This window comes from Garra rufa, chromosome 23, assembly GCF_049309525.1.
Source record: "Garra rufa chromosome 23, GarRuf1.0, whole genome shotgun sequence".
NCBI lineage: Eukaryota > Metazoa > Chordata > Actinopteri > Cypriniformes > Cyprinidae > Garra > Garra rufa.
Window position 1 is genome coordinate 3,564,928 of NC_133383.1, and position 15,312 is coordinate 3,580,239.

At 30.4% G+C, this 15,312-nt stretch overlaps 1 protein-coding gene across 1 annotated transcript in view; it reads right to left on the minus strand.

The window, feature by feature from the left end:
- LOC141299338 (myosin-IIIb) overlaps positions 1–15,312 on the minus strand; it is a 71,807-nt gene that overhangs the window by 34,313 nt on the left and 22,182 nt on the right. Inside the window, exons 8-11 of the mRNA XM_073829693.1 lie at positions 13,889–14,014; positions 8,386–8,494; positions 8,177–8,293; positions 340–440 (exon numbers count right to left, since the gene is read on the minus strand). Of these exons, the coding sequence (XP_073685794.1) occupies positions 340–440; positions 8,177–8,293; positions 8,386–8,494; positions 13,889–14,014 (453 nt within the window). The remainder of the gene's footprint in view (positions 1–339; positions 441–8,176; positions 8,294–8,385; positions 8,495–13,888; positions 14,015–15,312) is intronic.

Sequence of the window (15,312 nt, forward strand, 5' to 3'; positions counted from 1 at the left end):
CCTTGATAATTCTAATAATAAATCAGCATATTAGAATGATTTCTGAAGGATCATGTGACACTGAAGACTGGAGTAATGATGCTGAAAATTCAACTTTGAATCACAGGAATAAATTATATTTTAAAGTGTATTCAAATAAAAACCATTATTTTATATTGTAATAACATTTTGCAGTATTACTGTTTTTTTTCTGTATTTTAGATCAAATAAATGCAGCCTTGATGAGCATAACAGGCGTCTTTAAAAAACATTACAAGTCTTACTGATCCCAAACTTTTGAGCGGCAGTGTATGTTTTCCTTCACAAATATCTCATAAGGAAGCACTATGAAGGACTTACATGGTTGAAGAAATACTGGAGCTGTTCGTTTGCTAGATTAATGCAGAGCTGCTCAAATCGATTCACAGCAAAGTTTTCAAAACCGAAGATGTCAAGGATTCCTGTAAAAGAGAAAACCTCAAATGTAACTTGTCTTAGATGTGGAATTGTGGTCTGGATTTCTAACTGACTTTTACAAAATTAAATTAAATTAAATTAAATTAAATTAAATATAACATTGTATTTTATAACAATATATTTTTGTATTAAAAAAATTCTCAATATAGCTTACTTTGTTTTTAAGTATTTTTAGTTTTTAATAATAATAATAATAATAATAATAATAATAATAATAATAATAATAATAATAATAATAATAATAAATTATTACTAAATAAAAAAAAAGCAACAAAAAAATTATTATTGTATAATTTAAATGTTTATATTAATAAAATGATAATTAGCTTTACTGATTTAGTCACAAAATTTTGGATGGAATTTTGTGTAGCCTTGCAAATAAGCAAAGAAAACCTGGGATTTTCATAATCGCATTTTAAACCTTTTACTAGTTTAAAATAAAATACAATTTATATTTGTATTTAACAGCACAATATATTATTGTATTTTTTCTTAAATATATATTTTTCATTTTTACTTTTTCAATACTGCTTTGTTTTTATTAAGTATTTTTTGTTTTTAATAATAATAATAATAATAATAATAATAATAATAATAATAATAATAATAATAATAAGTTGTATTACCAAATTTGAAAAAAAAAATGCTAAATTAAAAAAGCAATATTATTATTATATTTTATATTGTTAATATTATCAATACTACTTAATAGTTATATTGATATAGTCACAGAATTGACAATTTTGTGTAGCCCTACAAACAAAGCAACAACAAAAAAAAAAAAAAAAAAATTGCATTTAACTAAAGTTAAAAAAATAAAATAAATAAAATAATAGCTATTATTACTAAAAAGAAATGCAAAAAGCATTATTTTTATTATTATATAATTTCAATGTTTAAGTAAATAGTTAATATTACTAAACTAAACTGATATAGTCACAAAATTGTGTAGCCCTGTAAACAAAGCAAACAAGCAAAAAATAACGAATTTTCAAAATCGCATTTTAAACCTTTTTTTGGGTTAAAATATAATAAAATACAATTTATATTTGTATTTAACAATACAATACATTATTGCGTTTTTCTTAAATACTATCTTTGATTATCTTTGTTATCTTTGATTAATATTTAAATTTGTTTGATGTTCTGAAACATTAAAATGTGACAAACATGCAAAAAAAATTAATCTGGAAGGGGGCGAACACTTTTTCACACCACTGTACATACATATATATATATATATATATAAATATTAGGGCCGGGACTCGATTAAAAAAATTAATCTAATTAATTAAAGGCTTTGTAATTAATTAATCGAAATTAATCGCATTTTAATCGCATATAAATATTTGACCTGAGAACAGTGAGAAGTAAGTTTTTTCATATGGATTTTTAGTATACCATTGAAGAATGACTGAATACATAAGCTTAAGCAACAAAATATTGTTTATTTTTCTTCAACCTAGTCCAACAGACCAGTGCAATATTGCCATTAAGTGTAGCAATAGGATACAGTGTTTCCCCTAGGTTTCCATTCTTTTTTTTCTCGGTACTTTACCCTACTTTGTGTAATAACGAAAACATTTATTTCAGTGAAAAAATAAGTCCAAAACTCTCTATTTTAACATTTTGAACAATAGGGCTTTACAATCTTTTGCTATTTTTTTTTTAAGAAATTCTTGTGTGTTTTAATTTTTCTCATAATCAAATGAAAGCATAAACATTTATTTATTTTTAATCAAATGAAAAATAAACCTTTTTAATTTTTGGCAAACAGAGGTTTGCTGTTAAAATCAATAAATAATAATAATTTAACATTTAAATAATAATTGTAGTATTTTTTTTCTACAATTAAGTGGTTAATCTTGCTGTTATATTTATTTTTTATCATATATATTGTTTTTTTTTGTCAATTATTTAAATAGGAATATTGTTCTGTTTCATGTTAAACCGTACTTTTATTTTGACAGGTTGCCGTGAAGTTTCTGTGTGTAAAGTATGATATGAAGCTAGTTAGTATGCGTGTAGTAAAAAAAAAAAAAAAAACACGTCTCCACCATTCATACATACAGATACAAACGGAACATGCAGGATTCATATTAAAACGGTCTTTTTGCATTTCAGTTTTGACAGACACTAGTCCATATCGCGATTTGAATTAAGTGACAGACCAACTTTTGATTAATCAATCCAAAAATCGACGAATTTACGTGGCATTCCACGCTATAGTAGATTCGGTTTTTATGAATGGAGTCCGCGATCCAGTCCGTGTTTTCACGGAGGAGACATTGTGAACGCGCCCCCCTAAGATAATGGTAGGGGAAACACTGGGATATTTAGAAATATACTAGCCTACATTTCAGAAATTCTGGTACCCTATAGGTAGGTAGACCTTCTGTAAAAGCATTGAGGTGATACTTGAGGCTCTATGTGCTAGTTGGTGCTCCAGTATAATCGGTCCGCCGAAACTCATCCAGTGAGAAACGTTCCGCGGTGCAAAATTAAGTGCGATTAAAATGCGTTAAAAAAAATTAACGCGTTATTTTTTTGTAATTAATTAATCTAAATTAACGCGTTAAAGTCCCGGCCCTAAAAAATATATAATATGTTTAGACACCGTCCGCTCCTTGGCTATCTGATGTTCTCCGCGAACATCGTTCTAAGCTCAGGGCTGCTGAAAGGGTATGGCGCAAATCAAAAAATCCTACTGACCTCAACCTGTATAAGTCACTCCTCTCCTCCTCCTCTGCTAATGTCTCCACTGCTAAAAGGACATACTATCACAACAAAATTAACAATTTGTCTAACTTGCATGCTCTTTAAAACATTTTCCTTTCTCCTTTGTCCTCCTCCTCCTTCATCAACTCTAACAGCTGACCACTTTGCCACGTTTTTCTTTAATAAAATTAAAACCATCAGTGCACAATTTTCCACTCCAGAACCCATCAGGCACATGTTACCAGCAAACATTCACTTCCTTCTCTTCACTCCCTAAGGTAGAAGTCTCCAAACTCATCCTTTCTAATCACCTGCACTTACTCACATCATGAACACATCCCTTCACACACGTGTTTTCCCATTAGCATTTAGACAGGCTCGTATAACCCTTTTATCTAACTTTTAGAACAAAAATTTACAGATAATGTTCTCACCCCCTTGTCATCAAAGAAGTTCATGTTTTTTTTGCTTCACTCGTAAAGAAATTGTTTTTTGGAGGAAAACATTTCAGGATTTCTCTCCATATAATGGACTTCTATGGCAGTGGTTCTCAATCCTGGTCCTGGGGGACCCCTGCTCTGCACTTTTTGCATGTCTCCCTTATTTAACACACCTGTTGAGATCATCAGCTCGTTAAGAGAGAGATCCATAAACTGAACTAACGAGCTGATGATTTCAATCAGGTTTGTTAAATAAGGGAGACATGCAAAATGTGCAGAGCAGGACAAGGATTGAGAACCACTGTTCTATGGTGCCCCCGAGTTTGAACTTCCAAAATGCAGCTTCAAATGGCTCTAAACGATCACAGCCGAGGAAGAAGGGTCTTACCTAGCTAAACGATCGGTAATTTTCTAAAAACATAAACAATTTCTATACTTTTAACCTCAAACGCTCATCTCGCCTAGCTCTGCGTGAACTCTGTGTATTCCAGTTTAAAGGGGTCCTATTATGCTCTTTTACAAAGAGTGTACTTGTTTTGGGGGTGTACTTGAACATGCTCTCATGCTTGGTGGTTTGTAAAATGCACAATATTTCATATAATTTACATTATTACAATAGCTTTCTCCCCAGGCTGGCACAAATGGCTCGATTAGTTCCATGTTCCACCTTCTGAAAAACCAAATGTGTTGTGATTGGTAAGCAGTCCCACTGCGTTTCAATTGGCGAACAGCTTAGACGGTGTTCAATCCTGCCACGCCCCTTTCCCAAAGCAGCAAACTAGATGCGTCTAAAAGGAGGAAGTCATACACACCTAGGATGCATGGAGGGTGAGTAAATAATAAGCTACAGGATTGTTGGTCCTATCATCAGCCTTCAACATCACCGATACATGGTATTATCATAATTGTGCTAATTTCTTTAATCATTTACATACCCGAAACCAGTGTTGTTTTCGTCAACGATGACGATGACGAAATCATTTCGTTGACGCCACTTTTTTTCATGACGATAACGAGACGATGACGAGATAAAAATGGCTCGTTGATGACTAAAACATGACGAGACGTGTGTGAGTTTTCGTTGACGAGACGAGTATAGACGAAAATGTTAGTGGGTGGTCCGTCAGACGTTTAAAATGCATGACATTTCCGCTTATTGTGCATGCCAATTAAAGGTTGTATCAGCGATTTCTAGCCTAAAACATTAAGTGTCAATTTCAGCTGACCTTTCTTCACGATCCGCTCGCTGCCTGCCCCATAAATTGTCTGTGAAAAAAACGCGTCTCTCTGGTCAGCCTAGGGTCCGAGATATGCCAAAAAAACAATCGGCGCTATCGACTATTCCACAGATAATCAAACAGTGTTCCAACCAATCAGCGTCAGGGGTTTGGTGTTGTGGACTTTCCTACTGGTGCTGGGATGTGAGGGAGACGGAGCGAAAGTCCACAACACCAAACCCCTGACTTAAAAAGTATCTGACGCTATGGCAAGCCGTTTTAGCATTAAATACTCTTTGCTATACTAGTATGGCAAGCCGTTTTAGCATTCCATCCTTGTTTGTCTTTTATGTCCTAAAACATTCCTTCATTATTGTAATTATTGGTGAAAATAGTCGATCCGGAAGCTCACATTGTGTTGAACTATAGATCTGCTATTTTCAGAACTTATAAGTGACACTACCCAACAGCAAAATACTTACTGACCTACATTAATTTGTTAAAAGACTACTTTTTTCCCTTTTTTGACTAAAACTAGACTAAAACCTTTTTGACTTTTCGTCGACTAAAATTGGACTAAAACTATCACATATAGAAGTGACTAAAATTTGACTAAAACTAAGAAGCATTTTAGTCCAAAAGACTAAAACTAAGACTTAATCTAAGATGGTTGTCAAAAACAACACTGCCCGAAAACCAGCTCCAACATAAGACTAGTGAAGCCATCTACACTGTATGATGAATAAATCTAGTGTTTACAGCAGCCAAGGCTCTGCGTGTGTTTCAACCCTCTACACCGCACACATCCAGCACGGCTACCGGAGCAGTTCGCGGAGACTTTAGTCAATGCTTGTGTTTATACTAGCCAACTTGCGGTCCATAATACATGGCTAAAGTTAGGCGAACCCCCACCCACGAATGATTTGAATTTCTGTAGGCAGGATTTACGTTGTGACATAATAGCATCAGGAAAACAAACGCTGTAGTCCAAAGGAGTCGTTCGTTGTAGTTCTTGAAAAGGGATTTTTAAAAACTAAATATCTCCCTTTGGAGTGAACTTTGAGATTTGTAACTTTGTAGATGTTTTTTTATGCCCAAACATACACACCACACACTGGCTAATGTTCAAAAAGTGAAAAAGACATACCCTAACTATCATAAACTGAAATACACAGAGTACACACAGAGCTAGACAAGACTAGCATTTGAGGGTAAAATATATATATAAAAAAATTTTTTTTTTTAGAAAATAACCGATCGTTCGCTAGATAAGACCCTTCTTTCCTCGGCTGCGATCATTTAGAGCCCTTTGAAGCTGCATTTTGGAAGTTCAAACTTGTAGGCATCATATTTCATTATATGGAGAGAAATCCTGAAATGTTTTCCTCAAAAAATATAATTTCTTCACAACTGAAAAAAGAAAGACATGAACATCTTGGATGACAAGGGGGTGAGTACATTAGCTGTAATTTTTTGTTCTGAAAGTGAACTACTCCTTTAAGAAACCCACCCTGAACCCATCTCCATTAGAGAACTACAGACCGCTTTCCCCTTCTTCCTTTCATTGCAAAAACACTTGAACGAGCTGTGTCCAACCAAGTCTCTACTTTGCTCAAACAGAACAATCTCCTGGACAGCAACCAGTCTGGTTTCAGAAGTGGACATTCAACTGAGACTGTCTTGCTCTCAGTTGTTGAATCCCTAAGACTGGCAAGAACGGATTCCAAATCTTCAATACTTATCTTGCTGGATCTGTCCACTGGTATTGACACAGTTAACCACCAGATCTTTCTGTTAACCCTATTGGCAAAGCGCATCTCAGGACCTGCACTACAGTGGTTTGAGTCTTACCTCACAGATAGGTACTTCAAGGTTTCTTGGAGAGGTGAGGTATCCAAGTTGCAACATCTAGCTACTGGAGTACCTCAGGGCTCTGTTCTTGGACCACTTCTGTTCTCTGTCTACATGGCATCACTAGGTTCTGTCATTCAGAAACATGGCTTTTCATATCACTGCTATGCAGATGACACTCAACTCTACCTCTCATTCTATCCTGATGATCCGATGATAGCTGCTTGCATCTCAGCTTGTCTAACAGACATTTCTCGCTGGATGAAGGACCATCATCTTCAAATCAACCTTGCCAAGACAGACCCGCTTGTGCTTCCATCAAACCCATCATTTCATCACATAAAAACAAACAATTTCTATACTTTTAACCTCAAACGCTCATCTCGCCAAGCTCTGCGTGAACTCGGTGTATTCCAGTTTAAAGGGGTCCAATTATACTCTTTTACAAAGAGTGTACTTGCTTTGGGGGTGTACTTGAACATGCGCATCTCAGCTTGTCTAACAGACATTTCTTGCTGGATGAAGGACCATCATCTTTAAATAAACCTTGCCAAGACAGACCTGCTTGTCGTTCCATCAAGCCCATCATTTCATCACAATTTCACTTTTCTTAATAATGTGCTTGTTGGCAAGTTTCGCAGATAAACGAGGCTAAATGCGGCTAAATGCAGCTAAACGCGGCTAAAGTAAACATTACAGCTCATAATCCCTCAGCAGAGAGGGGCGGGGCGAACAGACTCATTTGCATTTAAAGGGCCCATGCAATAAAAATAGCTGATATTTTGCAGAGTTGATTTTAATAAGGTAAAAGGGTGTTTTTTTACACTACTATTGGGAATTTAACCAAAGTATATTAGAGACTTTTCATTACGACCCTAAAGAATCATATGAACTTGTGGAAATGGGCATCCGATGACCACTTTAAAAAAAAAAAAAAACTCTATTCTTTTCCATCTTTTTTATTTATTATACAATTAACTCTTTATTTTATTTATTATATAAAAAAAAAAGAACCACTAGCTTGCTCTATTCTTTTTCTATTCTATCCGTTTTCATTTTATTTACATATACATATATGTATATATATATATATATATATATATATATAAACCTTGCTACGTAAACTGCATTAAGCTAATCTGAGACTTGTCATAGCACTAATAGTTGATTTTGATTGCTTCCACTGTCCTCATTTGTAAGTCGCTTTGGAAAAAAGCATCTGCTAAATGACTAAATGTAAATAGTATTTATTTGAATTAGATTTTATTTTTTTTATTTTTTCATTTCAATTTCAGCTTAAGTTTTAATAGTTCTGTTATGTGCATTTGTCTTTTTTTACTTTTTATAATTTTTTTAAATTGTAGTTTCAGTAATTTTAGAACTTCAAAGTTTTAGGTTTAAGTTTTTCATCTAATATATTATTTCATTTCAGACTGACTTCAACTAAAAGGACACACATTTCTCTGTCACAGTGTGAATTGGTCTATTTCTTACCTATTTCATTGAGCTCCACATCACAGTCTACTTTAGGAGCGAGCAGCTCGTTGATTTTACTGACGATCCATCCGAACACACGACCGTAGGCCACTTTAGCGATGGAATCTCTGGCATCTGAAACCCGTTCAAACACAAGGTGATCAATGGAGGATGTCAGGTGTACTTGGTGATATTGCACTGCATGAGAAAGTGAAACGGTGTCGTACCTTCAGCCTGCTGCTGGTTGTGTAGTCTCTGGATGGCCTCTCCTCGAGTCATGGACGTGGTGCAGGTCAGACTCTTTAGTAAATCCTCTTCCTGAACGCCAAACTGACCCTGGTTACACAAACAAATGCACAGTGCACAACTAAGTTTTTTCCAAGGTTTTAGCCAAAAAGGATGCATTTCTCCTAGAGCTGCACATTTAATCAAAATCACAATGTGGCAAAGGCTGCGATATAAATCAATATATGCACTGCGTGTTTCAGAGTGAAGCAGTTCATTGTCACTTAGTCGCTTCAACAAACACAAAATGCCATCTGCCTTTTATAACCATACCATTTACAGTAATGTAAAATAAAATAATTATATTTATATTATATGTATTATGTTGTATTTTTTCTTAACTACCCAATTTATTTTTCATTGAAAAATTACAAAAGTCCATATTAAGTATTTTTAGTTAATAAAAATAATAATAATAATAATAAAATCATTAATAATAGTTATCACTAAATACAAATAAAAATGCAAAATACAAAAACAATATTATATTGTAAAATTTCACTGAACTTCACTTGAGAAGTTTTATTATTTTAAAATATTTATTTTTATTATTAATTTAATATTATATTTTAGTAATATTAATATTATTATATTTTAGTAATACTATATTACAATAGTAACATTGCTTATTTTATGTTTTAAGTATTCTTTTTTAATAATAATAATAATAATAATAATAATAATAATAATAATAATAATAATAATAATAATAATAATAATGTTAGTTACTGCAATAAAAATGCAAAATAAAACTATTTCACTGAAAAAAATAGTTTTATTGAATAGTTTAATAATTATTTTAAAATATTTTAATAATTTATCATTTTTATTATTAATTTATCATTATATTATTTTCATAATATAGTTAATTTATTATTATATTATTTTGGTAATATTATATTACAATAGCAATAGTTTATTTTCTTTGTATTAGGTTTTAATATTAATAATAATAATAATAATAATAATAATAATTCATAGTTACTACTAAATAAAGAAATCAACAATATTAATATTGTAGTATTTCACTGAAAAAAGTTAATGAATAGTTTTATCATTTTAAAATATTTTGTTAATTCATAATTTATTATTATTAATTCATTCTAACATTTTATTGTAATAATTAAAATAGTAGTTTTATTGAATAGTTTTATTTTCATTATTTTAAAATATTTAATTAATTGTATTATTTATTATTAATTTATTATATTGTTTTAATAACATTATTATTTTACAATAGTAATATTGCTTATTTTGTTTGTATTAAGTTTAAATTTTAACAACAACAACAAAGTTATGACTAAATAGAAATGCAAAATAAAAAAAATAAGCAATATTAATTGTAATAAAATGAAAACATTAGTTTTATTGAATAGTATTAGTATTATTATTATTATTATTATTATTATTATTATTAATAAATATAAATTTTATTTATTATTTTTTATTAATTCATTTATTATTATATTATTTTTATAATATTATCATCACTATTATTTAATAGCTATAGTGATATAGTCACAAAAATTTGGCCAGAATTTTTTGTAGCCCTACAAATAAGCACAGAATGCATTTTAAACCAATTGTTGTTTTTTAATCAGATTTATAAAAAAAAAAAAAAAAAAAAAAAAAATTAATTAAATTAAAAATTTAATTCTTCAAATCGGGCAGTTCTAATCTTTCCCGAAACATGCACAGGCTCCTGAAATTAATGTCAGGTTTCTTTGAAAGGAATGTTATTTTAGCCTAAATCACGTCGTGCAATGCAAATCAGAACAAATGTAAGGAATGAATTGTGCTACAAAAAAAACAAAAAAAAACAAAAGAAAAACACACAAAAGAAACAGACCCTGCCATTTTGAAATAACAATGACTAGCCAAATGTGACCAAGACGTAAATGTCACGCAGGAAAGGTCAAGCTAATCTTTGCATTCAGATGCTGTGGACACATATGCATTGGAACAACATCTAATCTAATTTGCCCAATCCGGTCCATAAGTTAAAGTCGGCCGCAGTAGATTTGATATACGGAAGCGGTCCTGCGTCAGGGAAACGCGGCATACTACTATTAACTGGCCCATACGTGCAGGATGACCTAATAGAGTCTAAACATAGCCAACTCTGGCCTTTCTGTGCTCTCCGTGTCTTATCGTAAAAGGCCAGATGTAGGCGGATCCACACCTCCTTCAGTTTGCCCTTAAAAGAGTTTCTTTGTGTGCACAGGCCATAATTCACCTGATTAAACAGCAGGCCGCTCGAGGTGACGCTGGGACTGCAGGCTGACATTCGTCTCCTCAGAAAACCTGCTGTGTGTCGGTTTTCTAATTCAAGAGTCACGATTCCTTCTGGTGCTCTTGGTTTGGGGTTAGTGATGAACAAACCTCTTTCAATAAGCATTAGTTCAGTTTGTGTCATCAGTATAGTTCCTCAAATCGCGTGTGTAGTTGAGGAAACGTGTGAAGTTACGCATGATCAGATGCACCATTTTTTATTTATGCAAAATAAGCTATATTTATCCAATGAAGTATTGCATTTGCAATTTTTAAAATGGGTACAACTGTGCTTGTTTGTAGGGCTGCACAAATTGGCTATTTGTGTAACACTAACTATTATTATTATTATTATTATTATTATTATTATTATTATTATATTAGAAATATTACTAGAAATATAACAATTACTAAATAAAAATATTCAACTAAAATAAATACTTTGTAATTTCTGTACATTTTATTTTACAGTACAACTACTGGCATTTATGGCTGTCCTATATTCAAACTTTTATTTTAAAATTTTAATTTAAATATCAGCAAGACAACAACAACAACAACAATAATTATTATTATTAATTTATTATTGCTGTTATTGTCTTACATTTGTAATATTTTACTTTAAAAATAAAAATATAATCATTTATTTTACAGTAAAACAAAACTAATATTTATGGCTGTCCTAAAATCTAATTTTTACCTTAAAATTCAGCCAACATTTTTGTGATTATATATCAATAGCACAAGAATACTAACAACAATAACAATAATAATAATAACAACTATTTTATTATTATTATTATTATTATTATTATTATTATTATTATTATTATTATTATTATTATTATAATAAATAGTGCAATAATTATTGTTACTAAATATAATATTCAACAAATTGAAATGTTACTATGAAAAACAATATAAATACATTTTATTTTATAGTACAGAAATACTAAAATTTATGGCTGTCCTAAATTCAAACTTTTATTTTAAAATTTTGTGATTATTTATCAATAGCACAAGAATAATAATTATTATTATTAGTAGTAGTAGTAGTAGTATTTATAAGTATTATTATTATAAATACACAAGAATAACAATGATGATTATTATTTTTATTATAAATAATACGCCAATAATCATCATTACTGAAAAATATTGTACAAAAAGAAATATTACTTTGCAATATTCCACTTTAAAATAAAAATTTTTTTTTTACTTTTACAGTACTTTTGTATTACATTTTTTACTAAATAAAAATATTAAACTAAAATAAAATGTATAATATAATACATTTTATTTTTCAGTGCAATAATACTAATAATACTAATATATCGCTGTCCTAAATGAAAAATTTGGCCAAAATTTTGGTGATTATATATCAGTAAGACAAGAATAAAAACAACAACAATAATGATAATAATAATAATAATTATTATTATTATTATTATTATTATTATTAATTATTACTAAATTAAGATATCCAACACATCTACTTTTGTAATATTTCGCTTTAAAAATATAATTTATTTTACAGTAGAACAAAACTAATATTTATGGCTGTCCTAAATTTAAATTTTTATTTTTAAAATTCAGCCAACTTTCTGTGATTGTATATAACAGGAAGACAAGAACAACAACAACAATAAATAATAATAATAATAAAAAATAAATAATAATAATAATAATAATAATAATAATAATAATAATAATAATAATTATTATTATTATTATTATTATTATTATTATTATTATTACTAAATTAAGATATCTAACACATCTACTTTTGTAATATTTCGCTTTAAAAAAATATGATAATTTATTTTACAGTACAACAAAACTAATATTTATGGCTGTCCTAAATTTAAATTATTTTTTAAAATTCAGCCAACTTTCTGTGATTATATATAACAGGAAGACAAGAACAACAACAACAACAACAAATAATAATAATAATAATAAATAAAATAAATAATAATAATAATAATAATAATAATAATTATTATTATTATTATTATTATTACTAAATTAAGATATCCAACACATCTACTTTTGTAATATTTTGCTTTAAAAATATGATAATTTATTTTACAGTACAACAAAACTAATATTTATGGCTGTCCTAAATTTAAATTTTTATTTTTAAAATTCAGCCAACTTTCTGTGATTGTATATAACAGGAAGACAAGAACAACAACAACAACAAATAATAATAATAAATAAAATAAAAAATAATAATAATAATAATAATTATTATTATTATTATTATTATTATTATAAATACACCAATAATTACTAAACAAAAAAAAGAACAAAAATAATACTTTAGATTTTAATATTTTACTTTAAAATAAAAAGAACAATACATTTTTATTTTACAGTACAACAATATTATTTATGGCTGTCCTAAATTGAAAATGTTACTTTAAAATTAATTTTTATTAATAAGACAATAAAAATATTTTTATTATTATAAATACACCAATAAGTATTATTCCTAAATAAAAATATTAAAAAAAGTAACATTTTACCTTAAAGTAAAATACATTTTATTATACAATACAACAATACTAATACTTTTGGCTGTCCTAAAACCAAACTTTTATTTTGACAGAAAACTGCAGGAAATTTTAAAGCTTTTATTTTTTGGCAACAGCCAGTTTCATTTACAAACTCAAGAGACGAGTTCAGGTTTAGCATTTACTGTAAACAGATCTGCACTGAGATACTAAAAACACCGACGGATCATGAGCTGCTTGCGTGTAGAAGAACACAGTGTCACGCTTATACATATTATTATTCAAACCTAGGAAGCACAACCCAAATTAGCTTCGAATGCAAACAGTGCGAAGTTTTCCCAAAAGCATCATAAGTCAAGTCATTAAGTATTCATATAATCAATCTTTTATGCTTTTAGGAAACATAGGCTCGCAAACGTTATTCGTATTTAATGCATCAGTTCAAGCAAGTGTTCTGTTGAGGTTTATTTGTGTCTTGAACTGTTCTTTCTGACTTTTTTCAAACTTCTTACACTAACAACAGCACTGCTGTTAAAAATACATGTCACAATGGTTAAGAGCTGTCGCATGCACCTCTGCGTGTCACGTCGACTTGTGAATTGCGACAAAGGTGCTGCCACAACCGACGTCTGTGAGAAACAAACAGGAAACTCACCGCAGTAGCTTTTAACCAGCCTCGCGACGCCTCGCACACCTTCAGAGCATCACTGTCTGTTGTCTCAAAGGTGATGTTTCCCAAAGACAGAATGCCAGCTAGAATAGTCATCATGTCCACCTTTTCCTGTAAATGAGATGTAAATGTCTATCAGGGTTCCTGCAGGTTTAAAAAGGCAAATTTAAGACCTTTTAACGAACAAGTAAATGGAAGGAAATTGAAATATGCTATAAGGTTTCAGATCTTCAAATATACACAAGAATATAGAAATAACTTTTACTGTAGCTTCAGACCACACTGTAAAAAGTGATGTTCCTCTTTGGTATTTTGTCTTGTTTTCCAGTGCAAATCTCAACAGATTTTCAAGATATATTTGCTTGAGAAGCAAAATGACTAAATGAGACATTTATCAAAATAATGTGGGTTAAAATCAAAACAAACACCTGCCAACAAGCTCAGAAATAAACAGCCTAATTCATTGACAGATACAGTTGAGGTCAAAAGTTTACATCCTCCTTTCAGAATCTGCTAAATGTTCATTATTTGACCAAAATAAGAGGGATCATACAAAATGCATGGTATTTTTTAATTTAGTACTGACCTGAATAGGATATTTCAAATAGATGATGTTTACATATAGTCCACAAGAGAAAATAGTTGAATTTTTAAAATGACCCTGTTCAAAAGTTTACATACGCTTAATTCTTAATACTGTGCGTAAAGCTGGGTTTTTTGTTTAGTGATAGTTGTTCATGAGTCCCTTGTTTGTCCTGAACAGTTAAACTGCCTGCTGTTCTTCAGAAAAATCCTTCAGGTCACACAATTTCTTTGGTTTTCCAGCATTTTTGTGTATTTGAACCCTTTCCAACAATGGCTGTATGATTCTGAGATCCATCTTTTCACACTGAGGACAACTGAGGGACTCATATGCAACTATTACAGAAGGTTAAACTCTCACTGATGCTCCAGAAGGAAAAACAATGCATTAAGAGCCAGGGGTGAAAACTTTTGAACAGAATAGAGATTTTTCTTATTTTGCCTAAATATCATTTTTTTTTTTTTCCATTTAGTACTGCCCTTCAGAAGCCACAGAAGATACTTAAATGTTGCCCAAAAGACGAAATAAGTTAAATTTACCCTGATCCTCAAATTCAAAATGTTTTCACCCCCCGGATCTCAATGCAGTGCGTATCCTTCTGGATCATCAGTGAGTGTTTGAACCTTCTGTAATAGTTGCATATGAGTCCTTCAATTGTCCTCAGTGTGAAAAAATGGATCTCAAAATCGTACAGTCATTGTTGGAATGGGTTCAAATACAAAAAAATCCTGGAAAACCAAAGAATTTGTGAGACCCTGAAGGATTTTTCTGAAGAACAGCAGGCACTGTTCAGGACAAACAAGGGACTCATGAACAACTATCACTA